This window comes from Pseudopipra pipra, chromosome 12 (assembly GCF_036250125.1).
Source record: "Pseudopipra pipra isolate bDixPip1 chromosome 12, bDixPip1.hap1, whole genome shotgun sequence".
Lineage (NCBI taxonomy): Eukaryota > Metazoa > Chordata > Aves > Passeriformes > Pipridae > Pseudopipra > Pseudopipra pipra.
The window spans coordinates 8,816,653-8,841,596 of record NC_087560.1 but is presented as its reverse complement, the minus strand read 5'-3'; the positions used below and the strand labels follow the sequence as shown (position 1 = coordinate 8,841,596).

The 24,944-nt window shown below is 51.0% G+C and overlaps 1 protein-coding gene across 4 annotated transcripts; it reads right to left on the bottom strand.

Annotated features, from left to right (window-relative positions):
- Positions 1-1,026: 1,026 nt before the first annotated feature.
- ONECUT1 (one cut homeobox 1) lies at positions 1,027-24,197 on the bottom strand. Of its 4 annotated transcripts, none has more exons than XM_064668751.1 (2): positions 22,719-24,194; positions 1,027-8,873 (listed from the first exon to the last, which is right to left on the bottom strand). In XM_064668751.1, exons 1-2 carry the CDS (start codon positions 23,797-23,799, stop codon positions 8,581-8,583), a joined length of 1,374 nt encoding a protein of 457 aa, XP_064524821.1. In that variant the 5' UTR covers positions 23,800-24,194; the 3' UTR covers positions 1,027-8,580. The 4 variants fall into 4 exon arrangements, with proteins under 4 accessions (XP_064524821.1, XP_064524822.1, XP_064524823.1 ...); XM_064668752.1 differs by lacking the exon at positions 1,027-8,873 and adding an exon at positions 17,718-21,390 and having other exon boundaries at positions 22,719-24,197; XM_064668753.1 differs by lacking the exon at positions 1,027-8,873 and adding an exon at positions 17,718-21,387 and having other exon boundaries at positions 22,719-24,197.
- Between the last annotated feature and the right edge of the window lie 747 nt (positions 24,198-24,944).

Here is a 24,944-nt window from a genome sequence, read left to right as displayed (position 1 = left end):
GGACATTTCAGGCTTCCCATCTCCCTTTGCCTTTGTGCTTGCCCTGGACATTGGTTCCTGGTGATGCTTTGGCTTTTGACATTGTCTTGGGACACCAAGCCCAAGGGGAGCCCTCCAAAGGGGTGTGCTCACTGCCTCTCTCAGCTTAGCAGTAAAAAGAAATTGCACATCAGGGCACAGGCTGCAGGCACTTCCAGAGATAAAATATTGTCAGCAGAGTCCAGACTATCCATCAGAAAAAATGTAGCTGATGCCATGATTTATGGGACAAAGATGAAGGTTTAATCCTCCTCTCAGCAGTGCAACCTGATTTGCTACAAAACCCTGTTAAATTTTGTGGCACACGCTTCATCACTTCATTAGGAGATAGAGAGAAAACGGTTCAATGCATTGCTGAATCTTTTATGGCTGGGACTCTCCTCCCACCACTCCCGAGTGATGGGTAATCTCTCTGATCAGATCCCCAGGAAAAGACCCCGTGGGATTACAGAGCGCGGAGGCATTAACAACAGTGACAGGAAAGGAATACAATATCCCTTTAAACAATTAAATATTGATCCTGCGGGCCTGGGGTGGACTCCATCACACAGAAGGAAACACCTCTGCGAATTAGTTTGGTGACATCCATACCCTTAGATGATATAAAGGAAACCGAGATTATTTGCTTCACCTATTTTCTTAATGTTTTTTTCCCTCAATTAGAGAAATGCATCTGGTATGAACCGCGCTCACCCCTCAGACACTTGGTGCTCGTCTCCCTGGAGCCCACCATGCCGGGAAGGGATGGACTGGGGAGCACAGGCAGATGGGGGGTGCTTGCTGAGGGCTGCAGACCTCAGCACCGATGGAGGGAAGAAGACACAGTGCTGTGAAGCCTGAAGAGCCCTTTAGTGTTCCCCCTCCATGGATGTCCCTCCCATGACTCCCCCGAATGCTGCCCATCCCACGGGAGAGCTGGGGCTGCCCTTGTCTCAGCTCAGTGCCTGGTGGCTGCACACAGAGAAACAAAAGAAGGCAAGAAATGTCTAAATTTAAAGTGCTGGAAAATCCAACCTTTTATTTACTACATTTTTGTGACTACATAAACGCTGAAACATTGTAACGCTGAAACATTGTAACACTGAAAAGCATGATGACATCATCACTTGCTTTTTTCTTTTTTTTTTTTCTTTTTCTCTTTTTTTTTTTTTTTTTTTTCTTTTCGCTTAGCAAACACAGCAGATGATATTGCACGGCATAAAGTGAGAACAGTAGCAAAGCTTAAAAAAAGTAACTTAAGGAAATCTTAACGCAGTACAGGAGATACTCATACCCAACCCAGGGCAATGCCTAGCGCACTGCACTTGTCATCGCTACACACAAAAATACAGAAGAAGCGCTTGACTAAGAGAGAGAGTGAGGAAATATCAGCAATCAACTGTAATTAGGTACAATAATCACTTAGTCTGAAATGCAGATGCAACGCATAAACTACTGCTGCTTCCTAATGGGCGAACTAAAGATGGCAGCAAAGGGCTTTAGCAAAATCTTCGCTTTGTTTTCGTTGCGGGTTTTTTTTCTTTTTTTTTTCTCTCTTTTTTTTTTTTTTTTTTGGTTTTGTTCCGTTGCTCTGGAAGAACTCCCGCTTGCTCTGGGAAGATTTCCTACCCCTACGGAGCTGGGACCTGTGATTGTCTCTGTCGCCCCCTCTGCGGCGGGAGCCGGGGGAGGGCGGGCCGGGCGGGGGTCCGGGGGGTGCCGGGGGTCCCGGGCTGCGGGCGGGGGTGCGCAGGCCCGAGCGAGTCAAAGACAAGGCTGTACCCTACATTCCCTGTCGTCCAGTTCAGGCTGCAAAACTAACGCGGCCCCACAGTGAGGATGCAGTAAATGCAGAACATTCCGTGAAATACCAAACTACCGGAACAGGACAGGAAACCGCGGCTCCCTAAGCACAGTTTGTCCAGGGCTCGATGGCTCATGCTGGATTCACAGACTAATACTTTGCCTCCCCCTCCACGTGAAGCGTAACTCATTGCACAGCATTAGCTCCTGTATTAAAAGCAGACACTGAGCCAATGCACAACAACAGACCATTTAATGATCCTGCATTTCAGAGCGTCTTTATTGCCCCATTTCAATACTTGAAGTATAAAAAATGTACCTAGAAAGTGTAACTTCTGACCAAAAGCTTAGACCCTGCCCTTGTCCTTCCCTCCCTCAACCCCTTCACTATCCCCTCAAAGGAAAATGAGGTACACCTGGGGCTCACCTACTGCATGGGAAAGGAAATATTTACAGCCATCACAAACTGTGTCAGTACACAACACTCAGCTGAAACAGAACCTATTCTTTATGCAAAATAAAACACAGGTGAGTGGCATCCTATTCTCTGTGCCATGATGCCATCATCAGCTTTGCAGAATTATCATTGTCATTACCCTTTTCTTTTTGCTTTTTGACTCAAAACCGCCTTGTCGTCCCTCGAGATGTGGGGGTACCGGAGCAGGGGCTGTGCCTGGGCCCCTGGGAGGGACACAGCACAGCTCTGCCCATGCTCACCTGCACCCGAGGCACCACAGTTCTGCCTGGATGAAGCTGCAGCTCCTTGGGGGACTCAGCTGTGCCCCATGGACCCTGTCCCATCCCCTGCAGGCCCTGGCTGGAGAGCAGGTGACCCGGTGGTGTCCCACGGGTGGCCCCAACCCCGGAGAGCTCTCCAGACCCGCGCCATCCCATCGCCCGCCGCAAAGGCCTTCCCGTGAGCAAGGATTCCAGAGTCAAGTCAGCTTTTCTCCCAAGGCCTGCGCCCGCCGCTTGCTTGCGCTACCCGTGCGAATGGCGAAGGAAAACAAAAACTCAGCAAAATCTCTCACAAATGCCAGTGCTTTTTAAACATTAAACGACTTTTAAATTCTTTGGATGTGTGGGTCTCACCCACAAAGCAACCTTTCTAGAAAAAAGACAAATAAATTAAAGAAAAAACACACTAATAATGTCCTTCTGCTTCCTAAGTGACAAAAGTACTACCTTGAAACACTCATTTTGGCATGTACAAGTTGGGGGGAAGGGAGGCCTGGAGGGGGTAACCTGGCAGTGTTTGTAACACAGGTGGAAGTGCATGCCAAGACAAGGCTGAAGATACACCCTGCAGTCAAGAGAAGCACTCTCCTTCAGTTCATCTCAGCATCAAGAATGAAAAGATTGTAACATAAAGCTTTGGCCATTTTTGAATCTACTATATACAATTTTTTTTTAAACTACATAGTCATAAATTAAAGCAGTGATTAAATAAGTGTATACAAAAGGTAATTAAATTAAAAGTCACAGCACATTATAGAGAAAAAATAGGAACCATTTATCACAGCAGAGAATATTTTTTTTTTACCCTGTGAAAAGAACATCAACTAGCAAACACAAAGTATCCTAGTTGAAACAAAAGTAATCAAAGCCATGTTTCCCTTTCTTGCATTCATTGCAAACAGCGATCTTTACCCACTTTGAAACATTCCCAGGAATAAGATCTTCCTTGAGTATAACAGAGAAGTTCTGCCAAAAAAAAAAAAAAAGGAAAAAAGAAGAAACCCAAACCAAACAATATAAAAGGAATATACAAATAAAACAACCCCTACAAAATAAATAAGAATTATAAAGCTTTTTTTTTAAGTAACCTTAACAATTATCAAACTAGTAAGTTCTGCCTTATCACATAGACTCTCTATACAACATAACCCTAAAGATTTATTACTATGAGGTATTTGGAGGAATTGGTAAAAGCGATGCACGGCCTGTCTGGGCTGAGGGACTCAAGCTGCTTTGGGGGAAAGAAGAGGGAACCTTTGGTTTGTCAGCAAGAAAGTGGAAAAAAACATTTTCCTTTGGTATCAAAGAAAGTTTCATTGCATGGTTGCACGGCAAAAAGCACCACGGTGAAGAATTATTCCTTTTTTTCATTAGTGGCCTTTCTAACAGGCTGAGGTATTCAAAGAGTATAAGGTGAGAGATAAAGAGGTCAACAGCGGTTTAACACTTTGGTTCAAGCAAGGCACTCGTCCTATGAGTTTACAAAGTTTGCAACATGTTTGCCTAGAGCTTTATTATTATTATTATTATCCTTATCATCGTCAGTAGTAGCAGTTGTAGCAAGAGAAGTATTCGTAAGGTTATTAGCATTACCACTAAGAATGAAGACAAGGTTACACACTGAGTGAAGGTGAAGAAGGGGGATGAGGGGAATGGAGGTAAGAAGGAGGATGAGTTCCCTTTCCAGACCAAGGCCGTGCATGAAAAATCTTTGGTATTCTTTGGTATCATCATGTGATTAAAATCACCAATGGAAATCGAGTGAGGTAGCGTCTTTGGTTCACACTATAAATAGTAGATCTTTACACACTTTTTTTTCTTTTTTTTTCTTTTTTTTTTTTTTAACACGTGGAAGTAGCTATTCCTTACCTTTTGCTTCTTTGTCTTTAGCAAATAGTTACCAAATGTATTGTAAAGCTAACCACACCACAATAATAAACCAGGAGGCTAAGCAAAGTCTCAAAATTAGCCCCTGGGCCTTTGAATGCACCCAAACGCAGTGAGATAGAAAAGGGTAAGTGCTTTCTCTTTGTTTGCTAAATGCATAGTTTTCATCCCTATGTACAAAGGAGGAGGAAGAGGAGGAGGATAGGAGGAAGAGTAGTAGAAAGAAGGACTGTTTTTTGGGGTAAAAATGTCTTGTTTACAACTCAGGTGAGGAGAGGTGTCCTAAGACTCTTTGGTATAAGCTCAGCAGTGTTTCCGAGCCCTCTGGGCAGCAGTAGCCCCTGGGGCAGCACCCACCACCACCACGTCCTTATCCTGAAATCTCAGGAGAAGAGTGGTGCCCATGGGCAGCCCTGGGGCTGGTCTCATGCCAGGGCACCCCTGGCCACTCAGCTGCTTGGGAATTTGCTCCTGGCACTGGTTGTGCAGGAGCAACTTCTCAAGCGAAAGCCCCGTTGCTGGCTGGCTCGCTCTGGTTGGGTTTGCTTTACCTGAGTAAGGAGAGGAGGCTGCGGCCCTGGGAAGCCATGCAGGGCTAACAGAGTGGTGTGAGTCGGTCTGAATGGGGATTTTTTTTGTTTGTTTTTTTTTTTTGTTGTTGTTGTTGTTGTTTTGGTTTTTTTATTTTCCTGGAAATCTAATAATGCCATTTACAATGGGAACGGATGCGGACAGTTCACCTCTTGGCCAGCCTCCCCTTGTGGGTCACTGCGGTCAGTTTTGGATGCAGCCTGTGAGCTGAATGCATGTTCCTAATGCCCTCTTGCCCGTGGGGTCACCTTTGACTGAAGCCTCATCTCCTGATGCTCCCAAACTGTTTCAGGTTCTGCTCCCTCTCCTAACCCTTCCTGGCAGAGTTTTAGATGCTTTTTGTTGCATTTGAAACTAATTTCCATTTAGTCAGGAATGAAATGAACCAAAAGACTGACACTAATAGGACAGAGACAGGTTCCTTGTGTAATGTTAAATGCAGCATTAGAAGAAGCTCCCCTTCAAGGGTGCCCTGTTGAGCAATGGCACCAGTCAGAGCCAGGGAGCACCAGGTAACCTGTCCATGCTTCAGTCGGTGCAGCTGGGCAGTCTGCTCAGAGGTAACACAGCTTTACAGGTAGAATGAGCAGTTCCATAGTTATTTGCTTCACGTTTTGAAAGCAATCAAAGAAAAGTGTGTTCTTTGCCTATTCAGAGTATGAGGCGCATATTGCTTATGGGAAGAGTGGTTTGTTCCTAATGGCTTATAGAAAACCAAAAGGTTTATATATACTTAAACAGACATGTAAAAAACCCAAAACACTTAAAAGCTATAACTTGTGCATCAGTTTTAGTGTGTGTGGACGTGTGTGTGCACATGTATACATACATACACCCCGCAAAATGTGTGTGCATGTACATATACACAGTCCTACTTAGGGGCTTGCATGTGTGTGTATCAGAGATCCTGAAATTGCATATTGGGTGCAAATTTAATGCTGGTATGAAAGTTCTCTTTGGTTTCAGCAAGTAGTCTATAAAGACAATACAATGAAAATACTAAAAAATGCGGCAATGTACTTTGAATTTCCCTGCATTTTTAAATTCTCAAGTTTTAAATAAATAAGGCTTTCTTTTCTAAACTATAGGTACGTTACAAAGCAGCGTTTGCTGGAAAAAACTAAACCGTTAGTTATCACTGTCCTTTATTAACCTTACACTAGTGAGACTGCATTCATAAGGTACTTTATATGTGAGCTTACTAAGGATGCCATGTCAATGTCTCCGTGGGGATGGAACACTTCAAAAGAAAGCTTGCTAAAATTTAAGGTAAACTAGAGACTCAAAAAACTCCCAGATCAGATTCCGTTTTCCTAGACAATTGCTTTGTGAGTCTTAAAGTGGGTTTAACATACTGAAATATGGAGAAATATTGAATGCCAAAAATCTTGTTTTTATTTTACTTTATTTTAATAAAGAGATATTTCATCTGTATTCTAAACACTTAGTGGAAATTACCTGTACACCCTGAACCTTGACTAGACCCTGTCCTCTTGGGAAGTAACTGGTGCTACAAAGTTGCTCAGCTTTGGTGTCACTGGTATTTTGAGTGGGCTTCATCCCCATACCAGTATCTGGTACAGTTGATAGTGTTTGGATTCTAGTTTACCTTGAATTTTCCTTTTTCTTTTTTTTTTTAATTAAAAAAAAAAGGTTGTAATTAAGATTACCTATTTCTAGTCCTTGCATTGGGCCTATGACTGCATATTTGGTTACTTTGGAATTTAATATACCTAGCATAATTACTACAGTAATTTGAAACACCGGTTAGAAATCTAACAGGCACATGTATGGTTTTTAAAATCTATTTTCCCCTTACACTAAAATTTAATATGCAGATGTTGCACTCTTTTCTTTTTAATTTTATCAGAGTAGGAACGGGATGATTTTTCTCCTATGGGTCTGTTAGCAACAGAGCATATAAAGCTTTTCAGCTACAAACTTTAAACTATTTCATGCATTATCCTGACTAATAGATGAGCAAGAAAGAATGCATGGGACAAAAGCTCAGCCTGCTACACACAGATACGAAGCCACAAAACATCAGGCTGTGTCTCAGTGTCATGGGAATTTTGCTCTTGAATTCAGAGGGATCACAATTTCTCTTTCCAAAAGCACTACTAGAGCTCCTCTTGGAGCTCTTCCCACCAGCATTACCTGATGTTGTACCACTGTTTTCAATAGGAAAAGACCACAAGCCTTCAAAGCTATTACTATTCCTTTGCCTGGTAAAGTCAATAGGTAAAAAAAAGCTCACTAATGTCAATGAGTATTGATCAGACACTGAGCCCTGTGGTTTTGCATCTCTCAATCCGTTTCATTTTTGCATACTGAGTGCCTCAGGTCTCCTGTTCGCAGGCTAGATGGCAGAGCTGAGCCACATTGAAATACAGCGCACGGTTCGCGCCGGGCTTCCAGCACTGCCAGCCTGGGAGAGCGCCTGGGGATGCGGCACGGCGGCTCCCACAGCCTCACACACAGCTGGAACACGTGGCTCCTTTTTTTTCGCTCCCGTTGAAGTCAGAGACCAAAAGGCCCACTGAGTTCAACGGCAGCAGCATCCCATCCTCAGTACCTGTGCTCTGCCGGGGGCTGCGATCTCCTCGGGTGACATTCTTTCTTGCCAATCATGGAAAGAAACGATAATGTGGTTTTACTAATTGCAAGTAACAGTCTTGATTACAAGTTTTATGTGTTATACAGTTAGATTAGTTTATACCTATAACTCTACATAGTATTTTGTGTAAAAATAGCTTTGGAATATTAAAATCATTGCAATAAAATACCTGCAATATAATTATTAAATGTGTTCTTTGGTAGCTAGTCGATTTTTTTTTTTATGGATGGAATAGTTTTCCTTTTTTAAATCTGAACATTCCTTAACAAACAAAGAGAATGCACTGGTTTAGGTACCATTCAAAATTTCTTTGCCTAGTTTGAACTTGTTCCCGGGCATTGCACCGGTTTAAGTTCAAACTGTGAAACAGCAAAAATCACACTACCGTTCAAAGGAATTCAGACGACTCCACGCTCTGTCAGCTGTGCCATGGCACAACCCTCTCTGAAGACCAGCCCTGACTAAGTCCCTAACCACCGGTGTGTACGCAGTACAGATACACTATACACCTTCATGGCAATTGCTGTGGAAATGAAGAGCTGTATCCAAAGAGATGTCTGTTCAATGACAGGAAATCACTATGCTCCAAACCACTAAACAGCCAAGTACGGTGAAGATGATAATGGGCAAAGGTGTAAGACCAGTGGTCTGTTTCTCTTCTCTTTGCATTCTGTTTTGTTCCCTCCGTTTCGCTTTCTTCTTCCTCTCTGTTTTTTCACAAGTCGTCATCCTACTAAAGTGTGTGTCTTAGAACAAAGTCATAATGCAGGTGAAATAAGTCTTTGGTTTCTTTGGACTTATAAATATTTTTTTTTTCAAATAGTTCTAAGTATAAACCTGCTATTTTGAGGTCCTGGTCTGTATTTATTTATTTATTTATTTATTTTTAAAGCTTTTCCACCGAGGTTTAGTTCGTGGTTATTCCTTCATGCTTTGGTACAAGTGCTTGATGAAGAAGATGAGTTGCCTGAATTGGAGCTGCCCTCGTCTTGCCACTTATCCAGACTCCTCCTCCGTGCATTCATGAAAAAGTTGCTGACGGTGCTCAGCTCCAACCCGAGCTGCTGGGAAATGGTGATTTGTAATTCTTTGGATGGACGCTTATTTTCCTTGAATATTGCATGTAGAGTTCGACGCTGGACATCAGTGAAGACCAACCGAGGCTTTTTGGGTGTATTCCCTCTATCCTTCCCGTGCTCTTGTTCTTTCCTCTTGCACGCTGCAAGAAAGGGGAGGACAGTTAGAGAGGGCTGGCAGAGGAGCACACGGGCACACAGCACAGGACAAACTAGGGAAAAAGGATCATTCATGTCAGCTTCCAAATTTGAAGAGGATGTGTGACACTGAATTTTGTAACTCATTATAAACTATAAAAAGTATGAGGAATAAAAGTTAGAAAATACCTTTGTTGTTGTCTGCTAAAACTCAGCAAATTCTATTACTGAGAGCTTACACTTTGATAGCACCCACTAGTGCTGGGAGTTTAACTATTTAATATCTCTATGAGGAAGAGGGGAAATACACTGAACTCTAAAGTAAACATTGTCCATATTTTTTACCTTCATTAGTTGCTTTCAATCCATTTCTGTAGCTTTTTGCTGACTAAGGAATAAAGAACTGTGAGAAACCAGGGTACTACAGGCAGATGTATTCTGAACAAAATAAACATGTTTGGACATGAAAAACAATGGTATAGTAAATTTTCTTTATAGAATTGCACCTTATTTCATCTATCATCCCTCCTTTCTGTTTCAGAATGTTATTTTGCTCTACATTATTGAAGGCTGCTTGCAATTTGAAATCTGCCTCACAGATCACCTGCCAGGTAGGATCTGATGGGATGTGAGGAAGACTCCCAGATCCCCCTGTCAGCCTTTTACTGTCTGCCAGCTCATCTTGTTAGCATTTTGCTAGATAAAGGCTTCCTTGGGAGGACAGACTCCTCTGTCTCACTTTCAGAAGTGTCTGAAGTTGTCTGTTTCCCCTTTTTTTTCTCTAACAATGTCCTTTAATAACAATTGAGAGATGTATTTCTGAAGGTGATATGAATGTTCTGTCTCTGAGCCTGTCTAGTCCTGGTTTCTGTGGAGACCAGTGCTGACCATATGAAAAACTTTGTGCAGTATCTCCACCTATTCCATGGCTATTGGAATGAAAACAGCAAATTACTTTACAAAGGTTCTTCCTATAAATCCTATTGTTACCAAGCACCAGCCTGCAGTCGGTAACAAAATTGCTCGAGGGAGGTGTAAAAATACCTTTTGTACTTGAGAAATAGGAACTGCACAGATCAGGATCCAGGAGCTGCAAAGGCTCCTTCTGCTGGCCCAGGGAGGCCAAGGGACCAAGACACTGGTGGCTCAGCCCCCTCTGAGGAGAAGCTTTTGAAGAGCTCCCTAACAATATATATTCCAGCTACATGTTCTTTCATAAGTAATGACACATCAATCAAATAGTCTGGGATTCCAAACTCATATCTTCAAGAGTTATTTTTATCTGAAAACCTTTGAAGAATGCTTTGAAGTTACATCCTGACCTGTAAAACCGGGGAGCTTCTGGGCTGAAAAACAGGTTTCCTCATGCACACAAGCCCCTGCTGAAGTCAAACTGCTGAATTCACAGTGGGGATTGGTGCCTACTGAAATAATCTGCATCCCCACTGGAAGTTAACATTGGCAAATCAAGACTTAAAAATATTTTTTCAAGAATAGTCTGTTATTTACTGACAAATATTAAGAATGAGGAGTAAAGAAGATATTAATAGCATCTCAATCTTTTTTACACCTCTAACTGTTCAACAATCAGAAATTCCCAGGAAAGCAGCTGCAGGAGCTTGGCTCTGTAACAGCCTCAGCCTCCAGCTTTTACTGCCCCTGCTAACAAGTCTAGTGCTTAATTTCTGCTCACACTGGTTTACACCTTCCTTTTTCCAAGACTAAACAAATTTCATCTTCCACCTAGATACAGATCATAATTTGTCACAAAATCCTAACGGCACAAATAGCATGATCCGAGTCAGCTCTGTGCAATCCTTCAGACTGAATCATCACATCCCAAATGACAGTCACAGCAGTAGGTACAAAGCTAGCTCAATTAGCCATGCAAGCCTCTGGGGCTTCAATCACAAACTAGTACATGAGTTCTCCGAAATAGTACAGAATAACAAAAAAACAACCATCTGTTGTGAAACCAGTTTGCATTATCTTCCTGAACTTGCACTCATTTCCTGAAATATGTTATTCCTGAACAACTATTTCCTTAGAAAATGTCCCAAGAGTTACAACATACCTTGTTTCTCAACTTCAGTTGTATCAGAGACCTCATGATTACTGCTAGAGACATCACAGAAGTAAGAAAAAAGTGCTCGTTGCTGAGGAGAAGAAAATAAAACCTATCCAGTCCATGATACAAATAAGCCCATTTCAGTATTTTGTGAATAAAACTTCATTTTTCTCAAGCCCATCAGAAAGCGAGCATTGAGGTTCCTGTGGTGCTCCCCATAAAAGCTGGGAGCCATCTCTTCATTCTGCAGACCAGAGTGAGCTTTATTTTTTTAACACATTATCATGTTGGACTGTTGGTTTCCTCAGGCTTGGTTCACAGCTGGTGGGAACAACTGGTGATACACTCTGGCTTAGCCTATGAAATAAGTCAGTTCTTGTCCTCACATCCAAGTTGGAGCAACTCTGCTTTGGATTCAGGACTAATGATGCATTGGTTCAGAGAGAGAGAGATTGGCTCAGTTGCAATGTGGGACTGTACCTGAGACACAGAGACCCACATGGAATGGGTTCAGTCCTTGCTGGACATGACACACCCACCCCAGTGGGTGAAGTTGGGGCTGCCAAGCAGAGACCCTCAACTTAGCCCTGATCCTTCCATCCCCTTGGTGCCTGCTGAGCCACATGCTGGACCTGTCCCTGCCCAGCACTGCTTGCAGAGCTCTCTTCTACCTTGGGGAGACTGGGAACAGCTTTGGTATCTGGATCATTTTTAGGCAATGCAAAACTTGTTTCTTTTTCAGCTCTACTCTCATTAACATTTGCCAGAGGCAGATTGAGGGCAAAAACTTTCCAATATGCTCGGTTGTTCCAAGAACCCTTTCAGAGACAGCACTGCCAGGCCTCGGGTTGGGAGCAGCAGGGGTGGATACCACCTCTCATCTTCTGCCTTGTCCAGACTCAGGAATATTAATAGCACTTAAAAATAAATAATGGCGATAATGAAAAACCGTAATAGGGTTTCCTTGCGATCGTTTTCCCTGCACTGGAGCCAATCAATTTTAATAATAAATTGTAGCTTCCAGCTTGCCAGAGAACAAATGTACACCATGGGATAAAATCTGCTCCAACGTGAGAGTGTATCCAGAGCAGGCACAGAGACCAGCCAGCTCACACTGCAAGGGTGGACAGCAGCCTGAGCCAGGTCACACTCAGGCACAGCAGCTATGCCTGCTCTGTCCAGGTCCTCCCCTCATGCCAGTGAGGGTGTCTGCTGAGGGCAGGCTCCAGAGACATCAACTGAAACGCTTTTTTGGAAAAGCACCAGACCCTGTCTTCACAACAGTTCATCGCACACTTCATCTCGGTTTTACTTTATGTAGGAGAAGATAATAACAGTAGTTTGCACTGATGTCCTTCTCTTCCCCTTGCCCTTGAGCACCGTTAACAGACACCCTCCCACAGCACAGACACTGAATTCGGGTGCTTTGTGGGGTGCTATGCTCCCCAGAGGGGTGCACCTCTCCCACAGCAACGCCTGCTCGCAGGCTGCCCTCGCTCCCTGCTGCAGACAGCCCTGCTTTGTCTCCGGGCTGCCCTGCCTGAGCGATGCTCCATGTGATGCCTTCTGAAAAAGCCTTTTAAGAAAATCTCGTTAGGAAAAGAGTAAAGCAGAGGATAAAGAAAGAGTCGCCCTGACTCTGGCAACACACGTGCAGATACGACATTGTAATATTATCAGTGCCAGAAGGAACCTTATAAATCCACTCCTGAACTCTGGCCTGTTCCAGTCACTTCCATCTTCCTCTGCCCTGAGCAACAGATATTTTTGACACTTGCAATTCTCCTGACACAGTCCATCAATCTATTTTTGTCTCCCTTTGTTCCTTCTAAGTCACCCGAGGGATTTGGTCAAGTAAACTTGCCAAACCTTGTAAGATCTGTACATCTCATTGAGGCCCAGCTGCCTGTGTCTGGTACAGATTTGTGGTCTCACCTCTGCAGCTCCAGTCTATTGATGGTCTTCTGCAGCACCTGGCTGTGTGCAGCACAATGGGATCAGTCCTGCTCTGCCAGAGGTGTGAGCAGGATTGTGCCCCCTATGAAAATGCACTAATTGCATCTTTAGGTCGAGACAATGAAGAGGATATTTTGCCCACCTGTGATGTGAACTACACTGTTCGGTCAGTCTAAAAGTCAAGATTACAGTAAGCTCAGGTGTTAACCCTGACACTTGATCTAGTCTTTCATCCCTAGAGGGTGTATTTATTTTTAAAATCTGAGGCAAAAACCCTGATTACCATAAATCAATTTTCAGGAGCAGTTGGTGTGTGCACGTGTGCCTAGCTGTTTCTGGCAAACACAAATTTTCCTTCCTATAAACCAGAAGCAAAGAATGGAACTGGTAATGCTCTCAATAAAACTGATATCTGCTGGTTTGGTTTGGGCATGCAATAAAGTATCACCACAAATTCTGCTGGCTGCTTTTCTTGAAAAGTGGCACTGGAGCAGGGGGAACAACAAAAGAAAATTCTACTTGGGCAAACCCTGCCCCAAGCCCTGTGGCTAGTTTTGATGGCAGAGGGCAACTCTCCCTGTGAGAGGCATTGTTCAACTGGTGGTCCACTGTGGTGCAATCATTGAATGCGCAGACACTGAGGAAGAAGATGGATTTGGGTGGTTTCAGACCTGGCACTGGTAGAGCTGTGCCCTTACAAGCACACCAACAGGCACTCTGAGGGTCACAGTGCTCACCAGCTGCCTGCAGCAGTTCCCACAGCTCCAGGACAAGTGCATACAATCGCCATGGCCAGGATTTTGCCTGTACAAGGTGGCTGGAAGAGGAGCAGGGATGCAGCACAACAGGAGAGGAGTGTGCCTGCCTGAGTGCACCACAGCATGGCATCATAGCTGCTTTTGGAAGGTGAGGGTACAGCCCCACTGCTGCCTTGGCAATGAGTCTTCTCACTCTGCGGAGGAGGAAGCCAGTTCACACAGTGGGTCTCTGCTTTCAGGGAGTCCTTTTCCCCTCTGTTTGCACACAGAGCAGGTCCAAGAGCAAGATCTGGACACCTGCACAACGTCTCCAGCCATGCTGAATTCAGAGCCTGTTGACATGGAGAGGAGATGTGTGCTGGCCGCCAACAAGGGATACAGGACCTTTCACCCTGAGGTGATGGGCCACATTTCCAGCTCTGGCCTAGGTCACTGCTGACCACAAGACATTATTACTTGATGGTCATCAAGTACCCTGCATGAGATGATGCAGTGGTCTTGGTTCAGCTCCCTGTGAGCAAGTTCACACCATGCTAATTCCCATCACATTTCACACTGTTTGACACCAATTAGTGCTGTGGTTGGGAGGCTGAGCTGGACACTATGGGCAGAAGGAGTCTGTAGGAACCTGTTTTGTAGCTGAAATGTTCATTTTGGGGAAAAAAAGAGAACTGAGGATCTCTCATGACTGTAGTCTCAGCTCTGTCTTGCCTGAGGATGCACTTTCTGGTTGCTTCACATCAGAAGGTAAACTCAACACTGAGCTCTGGGGTCTTCACCACCACCCTCACTTGACTGGTTTACCTTTGAGGACTATCTCACCCTTAGTCTTCATGAGCATTATACTTGCTTCAGACAGGTAGGAATAAAAAAACAACTGCTTTACCCTTTTCTCAAAGACCCCAGTGCAAGGTTCCTAGAAAACAATGGGGAGCTTACAAGCCAACAGCTTTGTTACTGCGGGTTTAGAGCAGTCATCCTTCCTGTGAGTGGGAAAACCGCAAGAAATGATGCAGTCTAGCTCAAAGAATTGCCAACAAAAGCTCTGCATTTCTATATGTGCCATGGGAGAAACAAAGAGGCATATTTTAGACTGACTTGAGAGAATTCTCAGGAGTTTTGTGATGATCATCTGTTCCCTCTCCTCTCGCAAAGCCTAGTTTTTTAGTTATCCCAACTGTGTACAGGACTGTCTTAAAGACATAAAAAGCCCTTCCAGACGTCTCTCCAAATATGTATTTTCTGTATCTCCTGTATCAGGTTATATTTTCTAATATCTCATGTAAAGGCTGAGATGTGTCACAGTTCAGACTGCAGGTGTTTCCACATACTCAGAGATCTTTTGATTTGTGCCTAATTTCTCTGCCATCAAATCCAGGGAATACTCTTTTGTTGTTTCATAACATAAAGAGAGATGAACACATGTTCCTATATGGGAAGCTCACAGAATGACATCAGCCTGCCAACACACAGATCCCAGCTGAGCCAGAATGGCAAACACCTCACTCCTGTGCACTGTATTAAAATGAGTGACCTTAATTTGCTGCCCCTGGAATAATGAAGTGAATCTGACTGAGGAGTGCTGACTCAGCACTGGGGGATAGGGGGGTTTACACAAACTTAGTGTTGATGGATCTGTAACCACTTCAGCGAGTTGACATCACCGCTATAGAATATGTTGCTAAGTGGATCAATCACGGGAAAGCACCCGATTTTCCTGCGGTATCATTTGAAGTAAATGTTAAATTTCTTTAGCTGGGTCTTTAGTTAACCATATTACTGTGACAAATATTTCTTTGTCTAGCATAAGTAATTAGAATTTAATCACTTAAACTGCATCTTAATTACCTCAAATGAATTGAAAGGACATTTAATAGCAAAGATTAAATTGCCTTAATGAACGATTTTTGCGACTACATCAATATTTTAATCGCGTCAGCTGGGTCCGGCTTCCCCCCCGCAACGCCGCAGCGGCACAGGCAGCCCCCGGCCGCTGGATGGCCCCCGCTCCCCGCTCCCCGCCGCCCGCGGGAGGGGGCGCGCACCGCGCTGTGCGCTCTGCACCGCATCGAACCGCTCCGCACTACACCGCATCCCACCGCACCGCTCCGTGCGCTCAGCATCGTCCGCACCGCTCCGTGCGCTCCCCACCGCTCAGCACCTCTCCGTCCCATGCGCTCCGCACCTCACCGCTCCGCATTGCACCGCACCGCTCCGCACCTCACCGCTCCACCCCGCGCCGTGGGCTGCGCACTGCACCGCATCGCACCGCGCCATGGGCTCCGCACCTCATCTCACCGCACCGTGGGCTCCGGATCGCATCGAACCGCACCGCATCGGATCGCATCGCACTGTGCGCTCCGCACCGCGCTGTAGGCTCCGCACCATGGGCTCCCGCACCGCTCCGCACCGCGCCGTGAAGTATGCATCGCACCGTGCACTCCGCACCGCGCCGTGCGCTCTGCAGCCGCGCTGCCGCTCCGTACCGCACCACTCCACGCCGCCCCGCCGGGGAGCGCCAGCCGCTCCGCAGCGCTCTGCTCCGCACACCCCAAGCTAGAACACGCTGCCCGCCCCGCCCCGTCCGCCCTGCACCTGCCCGCTCCGCTCCTCCGCCCGCTCCGCGCTCTTCACACCGCCCCGCACCGTCAGGGAGCGGCTGCCCCGCCCCGCACCGCCCCGCCCCTCCCCCGGGCAGCGCCGGCAGCCCCGCCCCGCCCCGCCCATCTCCCGCCCGCGCGGGTTCGCGGGACAGACCCGGGCGCGGACGCCGAATTCAGCCGTGGGACTGAATTCGCCCGCGGATGGCTCGGCGTCAAGCCGGGTTATTCTGTCCCTTCCCGCGGTCCCAGCCCGGGGCTCTGCTGCAGCCGCCGAAAATGGAGTTTCTGAGCAGTTGCAAATCTGTTGCAAAACCTTCACTGGAACACTGAGGGTTGACCGTACTGAAAAACCTGGGCAGCTTCCCTAGTTCCGTTCCCAAGGACCCGACTGCCGGCTCCCGCTTCCCCAGTTTTTAAGTTCTCGGTTAATTCCAATATATTCAAAATAACGAAATATGTCTCACATGAACAATAAATGTGTCAGTGATGACATAAAGGAGTTCCTCCATTTTGGGGGGCATCGGAGCAGCCGTATGGCAGTCTGTGCCGGGGAGGGGATGGAAAGGGGCTGCGGGAAACCCGCCCGCATTAACTTCACCACCTGTGGGTCCCTTCTTACCGACGAGTTTGTAATGCATGCCACAACGTCTGCATTCTTCTGTATCCCAAAAATATCCAAAATCTGAGTGCGGGCTCACTTCAGTGGCTTCTGTACCCAAGCACTAAGGAAGAGCGCCCCGTGCCATCTGATTTCATACTTTTCACTATCTGAAGCAGCAGCATTTCTAGCTCCACCAGTCAGCACCCACACACGCCAGAGCCCTGCTCCACATCCTGCAGCAGCTCGCGGTGCTGCCGCGGACACCGGCGGAACAGCATCCATCCATCGCGCCTTAATTGCCGTTTAGGCTGTACAGAAAATGTCACCACTGAGACTTCCTATCGCCCTAAAATGGGAAAAAATGAAAACTACTGTTGAGCTAATAAATTGTTCCTATAAATTAAGCTTTCGGCATCATAAAACTGACTTCTTCTTAAGCAAAACGGCTGAAGTCAGCTGCGTTTCCAAAGACAGTCTGCAAGCATCGGTCACTTCTCAGTCCGTGTATGATTAATCCAGATAGATTTATGTTTGAAACGTGAATCAACATTTATCGATTTGACCATGACACACTGCCATGCTGGGTCCCTCTCAGTCCTCAGGAAAAACTCCCTTCGATGCCTGCAGTCTTCAGGCGAAAGTCACCAGCAAATCAGCAACAGCTCCTGCGCTTCAGCCACCTTAGGACTCCCTTGAAACCACCTTGTCCCTCGTGTGGAGCTTATTCGAACCCTTCGGCTACACAGACAGGTGAAGGCTGTCTGAGCAAAGCAGAACCTGTCGTTTAGTGCCGGTACAGGCAAACCCAAGCACAGACTCATACCTGGCCTGCGCGTTTCCAGACGATTTTGTCTCAATCCGACCATCGAGCTCCTTTCCGGCCCTGTAAAACGCAGACCGCACACGCCAGCACCCAGCTGCAGCACCGGCAGCGCCCGTGGTCCCCACTGGTGGCATCTACGGCGGGCACAATCTTTGCGCCACGCACCTCTCCTCTCCTCCTAGGGCATCCCGACCACTCTGTCTTGCAAATTACCATGCTGGGGGGAGCTCGCTTCTCCTCTGGGCACGCACCAGTTCGAAGGGACCCATCCCCAAACAGGTCCCCTCGAGCCTCCCCCGCCGCCGCAGCAGGGCCGCTCAGCCCGGCGCGTCCCGCGGCACTAATTGCCGGCTGCCGCTGCGTACAATCGATGCGATGCTGCTCCCCATCGGGGCCGGCAGCCGCGGGGCAGTTGACCAAGCACCTGCGCCCGGGCTGCGGGCGGCCCCGTCCATGAACCGGGAGCGGGGGCTGGCCTGGCCCCGGCCCGCGCGAGGCTCGCCCAGGAGCAGGGCCGCCGGGGCGGAGGCGGGGCCGGTCCGTGCCGGAGATCGCTGTCCGCGGTGCTGAAGTCAGGCCGGGCTTGCGCTCCCGGGAATCAGCGGACGGAGTCAGCAGCGGGCCCTCCACCCGCAGGGCTCCCCGGACCCATCGCCTCCCGGCCCGGGGAGCCACCGCCGCCGCCCGGTGCAGGAGGGGTGCCCGGTCTGGCGGGGCCGCTCCCGCCCGCCGGCGGTCAGTAGATGGCGCAGAGGCCCCGGGAACAGAGGGGGAACGAGCGAGGGCTGCGGGGGACGCGGTGGCCCCGGCCGGTCGGGGCGGGCATCGCGCCCACAGCCCGGCTGTGAGACCCCCGGGGCGGCCCCGGCGGTGCCCACGGGCGGGAGCGGCCCTGCCTTGAGCCTGTTTCATCCAAACGGCAGCGAGGGTGGGAGCGGGACACGGCCCCCCGGTGCCGCCCCACCACGCGGCGGGTAATTAAAACAAACAAACAAAACGAACGAACGAACAAACAAGCAGGAGCCGAGCTGCGCTGCGGGGGCGGGGGCTGCGCGGGGACGGGCTCGGGGCGGGCCCGGCCCAGTGTGGAGGAACGCGGCTCGCCCGGCCCCGCTCCTCCTCCTCCCGCTGGGCAAACATTAACGAAGGGCAAACGCGGCTGTAAATCAATCCCGCCGAAGGACACGGCCAGCAAACAAGTGCGTCCCAGGCTCCCCCGAATGCGCACCGGGCGCTGCGGCGGCTGGCACGACCGCGCCGGGGGCATCACGGGGACTGTTCTCCTGCCCTCCGATCCCACCGGGACGGGGCACCTTGCCTCGGCCCAAGCACCGCGCCGCTGTCATCGCTCAAGATGCGCGGGTCCAGGCTCGGGCCGTCCCCGCGGTGTCCGGGCGGTCCGCAGGGCCGGGAGGGGCAGGGTCTGTCCCCCGGGCCCCGGCCGCGCTCGGAGTGTCGCCGGTGAAGGCCCCGGTCGATGCCCTCCGCCTCCCTGATGCAAATGCGTTTATGCAAAGTCCCCGCCGGGTAAATATTAAACAGCCCCTAATGAGGCCACAGGGGCCGGGGCGGCCCCGACCTTCCCGGAGAGCGCGGGGGCGGCGGCGGGCGAGAGGTGCAAACGGCGTCATTAGATTTCATATTTAATGTGGAAAACGCTCTGATTACTCCATCGATTTCTCTACAGTTAATTTGGCGAGAATTTCTCGCCGGCTTCCCAAGGCTTCAGCTTAGCCGAGATTCACATCGGGAGGGAGAAAGGATAAGAGGAGAGGAGGAAAGGAGGTGCAGCTACGAAAAATACCAGTCAGGTCGCAGGCAAAGATCGAGCAGCTTTGGAGGGACTGCCTGAGCGCCGGTCCCCACGGCCCCTTCCCCGCTAACGCCAGCCCGGGGACCCACCATGGAGGGGCTCTTCGGGACGAGCTCGCTCAGAGGGCTCATCTCAGCAAAGCAGCCACCCCTTACAGCAGATCCTAAGGAGCCCTGGGGTCTCCTATACCCCTCTCGTCCGTTCCCGAAACGTGTCTCTGCCCCGTTTCTCTCTGGCTGCTGCCCTCCCTCCCGACCTGCGGGCAGCCCGTGCGGGACTGGTGGACAGACGTGGTTCTAACAATAAACGGCTCGAAGCAGATTATTTTTCCTGAACAAGACGAGTCGGGTTTTTTTCCTTCTTTATCCCTTCTTGTTTCCTCTCTCATACACACAAACACGAGAATAACCTGAAATAAATTCACCCTTAAATCCCAGCAGGCTGAACAAGTGATGTACTTTTTCTTTTAATTATATTTATTTTTTTTGGCGCTCCTTCACAGCCCTTCCAAATGTCAGTGAAGGCGGGGGGAGATAGGGAAGACTAACAGAGAAACGGTCAAATAGATAAATATTCAGTGATAGAGAGGAGAGAGAGAGTGGGACAGACAAAGGAAAAGAGAACAGAGAAGAGAAGGGAGATGGGAGGAATAAGATGGAGGCTGGAAGAGGTCAGCTTTGCAATTAGCAGTTCTGCTTACATTTCAAGAGACAGCCCAGGAAGTGTCAAGACCTCAATCCTGCTTCCATGTAACTACCAATTTTTCCTCTATTTGTCGGAGCTTCTGTAATCTGGGAGGTAGGAATCCCCCAGGGATGGCTGGAAGGGGCATATACTCAAGATAAAGTGCTAGGCGAGACCGCGAGGCCTAAAATAAGCAGGCTCCATCCCCCTCACTGCCTGTCGGTTGTTGTCTGCAGGAAATCAGAAAGGGAAGAAATGAAGGCGGCTCTGGGTATTTATCTACCTGATAATTCTCTAAACGCCCTGGAGTGAGTTATAATTTGGACAGTGAAATTTAATTTGCACCGGCCGCAGTAATTTATGTTATTTTGAATTGATGTTCATACATCAATATCAATCGGGGCAGATTTTTTTTTTTTTTTTACCACTTAGTAAGATCATCGCACATTTAAAACCTGCACGAAAAATAAAATCGATACTTTATACATTTACATACAGCGGGTCTCCGGCAGCGCGGGGGCGCGCGGGGGCGCGCAGGCTGCGCGGGGAGGGGCGGGGCGGGGGGCTTCCGGGCCGCCCCCATTGGCTGGGACGCAGCGTTATGCAAATGCCCACGTGCTGCCTGCGCCCGGGTGGGCAGCGCCGGGCGAGGCCGCGGAGCCCCCGGTACGCGGGGACAGCCCTGCGGGGCCCGGCTGCGAGCGTCTTTTCCCTCCCCCCCCCCGGGCTGCGAGCCCCGTTTCGCCCCGGGGAAGACGTTTCTGCAAGGTGCCAGCTTTCGGGTTTCATCGGAAAGGGAAGGCGGAATAATGAGGCTTTGTCTCTCTAACGGGATTACCGGGATCCGTTTATGCTGAGGTGGTTGGAGGAAGGGGCGGTTTGGGGGCAGAAGCGAACAATGGGACCCTCCGGACCCGGCAGCTGGGCAGAGCACGGCCACCTCCCTCCTGCCCGGCCCTGCAGCAGCTGGGGCTGGCAATGCTTCCCGGCTGGCAGCGCCAGGGAAGGGATGCCAGCAGGCTCCGAAGCGAGGGGTTGTTTCCAGTATCGATCTATGCAAATGAGATTCAGGTCGACCGTATTGTCGTAAAAATACGCTCCAAATCGAAGAAAGTTCGCCTTAGCAATCGTTACGGGGATATTGGAAACACAAACTCCATCCTCCTCTCCAGGGTAGCACTAGCAAGACGAGGGTTTTCTCCTCGTGGGGTGGCTGCTGAGGAAGGGAAGGCGGAAAGGGCATTTTCTGAGAACTCAGACCTTTGAAACTGAGTCGCAGGAGTGGAAGCCAAAGAGAGCAACGTCCTCCCACTGGCGAGTACCGGGGAGGATGGTCCTGCCCCGGGCCTTTCCTAGCTCTGCTTTAGGTTTCAGGAACGGGTAGGTTAGCTGAAAATAGGCACGGAGCACGCTGGTGGCCCAGCTGCGTCCTCGCACGCTCGGGAAACGGTTCCAAATTCCCACCGTCGTGGTAGTCGAAAGCACAAGACCGGTTGTGCTTTTGAAAGGAGAAAGATTTGGCCCTTCCCTTATTTTTGTCTGTGAAACGGATCAGTGACCCCGGCTCCAACTCGGATTGACTGTCTCGCGTTCTCCAGGGACAAATTAATAGAGACCTATCACTTAATTAACAAACCCTCACTCACGGTATATTAAACGCGGGCTCTGCACCGGGAGCGCAGACGGGAGGGTTTGGGGCAGCGGGGCACAGGTATGGACCGGGACGGCCATGTCCGAGCAGACAATACGGGACCCGCTCGGAACTACACCGGACAGCAAGTGCCGAGAGCGGGGTGAAGCACTGGAGCAGCGAAGCCGCGTCACGGACGGCTCGTTTCACGCAGAGACATCCACGCGAAACTCAAACTCCGCGGCCTAATGATAATTACAACCAGTAAAAAAAAAAAATACTTAAAAAATCTAACGATTTTAGCCAACAGCGTTTCTCAGCCACCGCTCACCCGCCGGGCTCGGCTCATTCGTGCGAAACCCCTGTCCCAGCTCACCTAACCCGAACGGGCCGCTGGCCCCGAGCCCCACCAGCCGCTGCGACCGGAGCCCGCCGCCCCCGACACAAAGCAGACACACCGAACGATTCCTCTCGGCGGGGCATTACCGGGACTTCCCGCACCCCGCCCGTGGGCCCCGCACCCCGTCCGTGGGCTCAGCCGCCAGTTCAAGCATTTCCGCCTCACCCTCCGCGCTCCGGCAGCGCTCCCGCCGGTGCGGCTTTCGGCGGTGCCCCGTTACCGGCGGCGGGCGAGCCTGGCGGGTGCGCCCCGGCCGGGGAATGGGCAGAGCCGGGACGCCGCAGTGCGCAGCCCGAGCCCCAGCTCGGCTTTGTCTGGCAGGCGGGAGCGCGGCGTGCAGGAACCGGACAGTGCCGGTGCGCGGAGCCGGGAGAGGGAGCGGGGAGAGGACAGAAACGGAGCGGCGGAATGGGGGGTCGGGGCTGCTCTTCAGAGGCAGGCAGGGACTGGGGCGGCCTGCCCAGGCCCGGAGCCCCGCCGCCGCCGTGCCCCGACCACCCCGCAGTGGGCTCACCTGCAAGCCGCAGAGCAGACATCCGCTGAAACTCCGGCTCCTGGAGCCACTTCCACATCCTGCGGAAGGTCTCCCGGCCGGATTTGAGCTTGCTCCAGGGCTTGGGGTTCCTCAGCAGGTCTGAGAGCGTCCCTTGAGAGCGGCACAGCACCCTCTGGGCGAAGATAGCCTGGGGGATGCTGTACCGTTTGAGCTCGGTGGTGATCCTCTGAGCTACTTCTTTGGTATTGATTTCTTCCATTTGCCCTGAATTACTTCCACTGTTGACCTGCGAACCAGTTACAGAAGGGTTTTGCTCCCTGGCAGAGCCCAGGATCTGCCCGTGGCTCTGGGCATTCAAGTGGGCATGGGGATGGTGTGGGATCCCGTTGATAGGCACCATGCCAGCGGAGGTGGGGGTGAGGTGTTGGTCGCCATGCCTGGCTAACATGGCAGGGTGGTGGGCTTCAAATCCATTTGGGGTGAGCATTTTCTCGGCGGGCATGGTGGCACTGGGGTGAGCGTAGTGGGGCAGCCCTTGCTGGGAGTTGTGGATGCTCCCCAGGCCCGATCCAGACAACGGAGAGAGGCTCTGCCCCATGCCGGTAACATCCTTGTGGTAGGGGGTGTAGAGATTGTTCATAGACGCCAGACCCCTCTCGTCCCGCATGAGCGTGAAGCTGCCGCTCACGTTGCCCGGTATCCGCTGGTGGGGATGGTGGTGGTGGTGATGGTGGTGGTGGTGGTGAGGAAACTTGTCCGAGACCGTCGAGATGGGAGGTAGAGGCTGCAGAGGGGTTAACGTGGTGTAGGTGCTGCTCATGCTCATGCCGGGGGGTGTCTCGCAGGCCATGGTCATGGTGGGGTGCAGGGGGCCCGTCAGCGCGTGCTCCGGCGGCCGGTGGTGGTGGTGGTAGTCGCCGCCGTCGAGGATGGACGCCATGCCCATGGAGCGCGGGTGGGCCGGCAGGTGGCTGCCGCGGTGGGCCACCGCGCTCCGGTGGTGCGGGCTGCCGCTCATCAGGTCGGCGGCGGCGGGCACCGGCTCATGGCTCACCCCGTGCAGATCGCCGATGTTCTCCATCGCCAGCTGCGCGTTCATCGTCGGCCGTGCGGGCGGCGGGACCGCACATCTATCTGGTGGGCGGCGGGGCGTCCCGGAGCTCTTGGCGGCGGCCGGTTGCTCCCGCGGGCAGGCGGGCAGGCGCTGCGGGCTGGTGGCGGTGCTGCTGCTGCTGCTGCTGTTGCCGGGCTGGCTGGCTGGCTGGCTTTCCCTTTCCCTTTTTTTAATTTTTTTTTTTATTATTATTATTTCGTGGCAATGTATTTATTTGGTTTTTTTGGTTTTTTGGTTGTTTTTCCCCCCCCCTCCCCCGCTGCTGGCTGGCGCCGCCGGGCCGGTCCTAGGGCCGCCGCTCCCTCAGGCCGGGCCCCGCAGCCGCGGCCGCGGCGGGTGTGTGTCCGCGTCCCTCGCCATCCCCAGCCATGGCTCTCTGTGCGCGCCGCGCTCCCGCTCCGCTCCTGCTGCTGCAGCGCCGCCGCCGCCCGCACCGCGCCTGCGCGCCGCCCGGCACCGCCCCCGTGACGTCAGCGTCCCTTTTAAGCGCGCGGGCCGCGCGCGGCGGCGCCCAGAGGTGGGGGTGTCGCTGCCCCGCGAGGGCCGGACGGGCCCCGCAGCCCCCGCAGACCCCGCAGCCCCACAGCCCCCGCCCCGGGCACAAAGGGGCCGCCCCGCCTCCGCCGGGCTCGCGGGGAGCAGGGACACCCGCCCCGCCCCTTCGGTGACTCCGCGTTTTTCCGTGAGCGCGGAGCCTCCTAACCTCACCCGTGAGCTTCCGGCCGCCCTGCCCCGGGGCGCCCGCGGGGGCCGTGCCCGCCGTGTCCCCCAGCGCTGTCCCGGGTGTCGTTCCTCTCAGGTGCCCCGCCGGGAAACTTCTCGCTGCCCGGCCTGGGGACGGGCGGCGGGAGCCCCGTGGCGCTGCGCTCCGGGTCCGATCGGGGTCACCCGTGCGGCTCAGCTCCCGCACCCCTCCGTCCCCAGGGATTCCGCGGGGTCCGGCCAGGCGATGCGATGGGGGGGACGCCCCCTTGCAGCCCCCGCCGGGGATGCCGAGCGTGCCCGGCGGTGCAAGGCGAACATATGCCCCGAGGCGCCGAGCAGCCAGACATGCCGCTGGTTTTCTTTTATTTTTTCCCCCAAAAAGAAAGAAAAGGAGGCGGAGGAGAAAGAACAAGCGAGCCCACCCG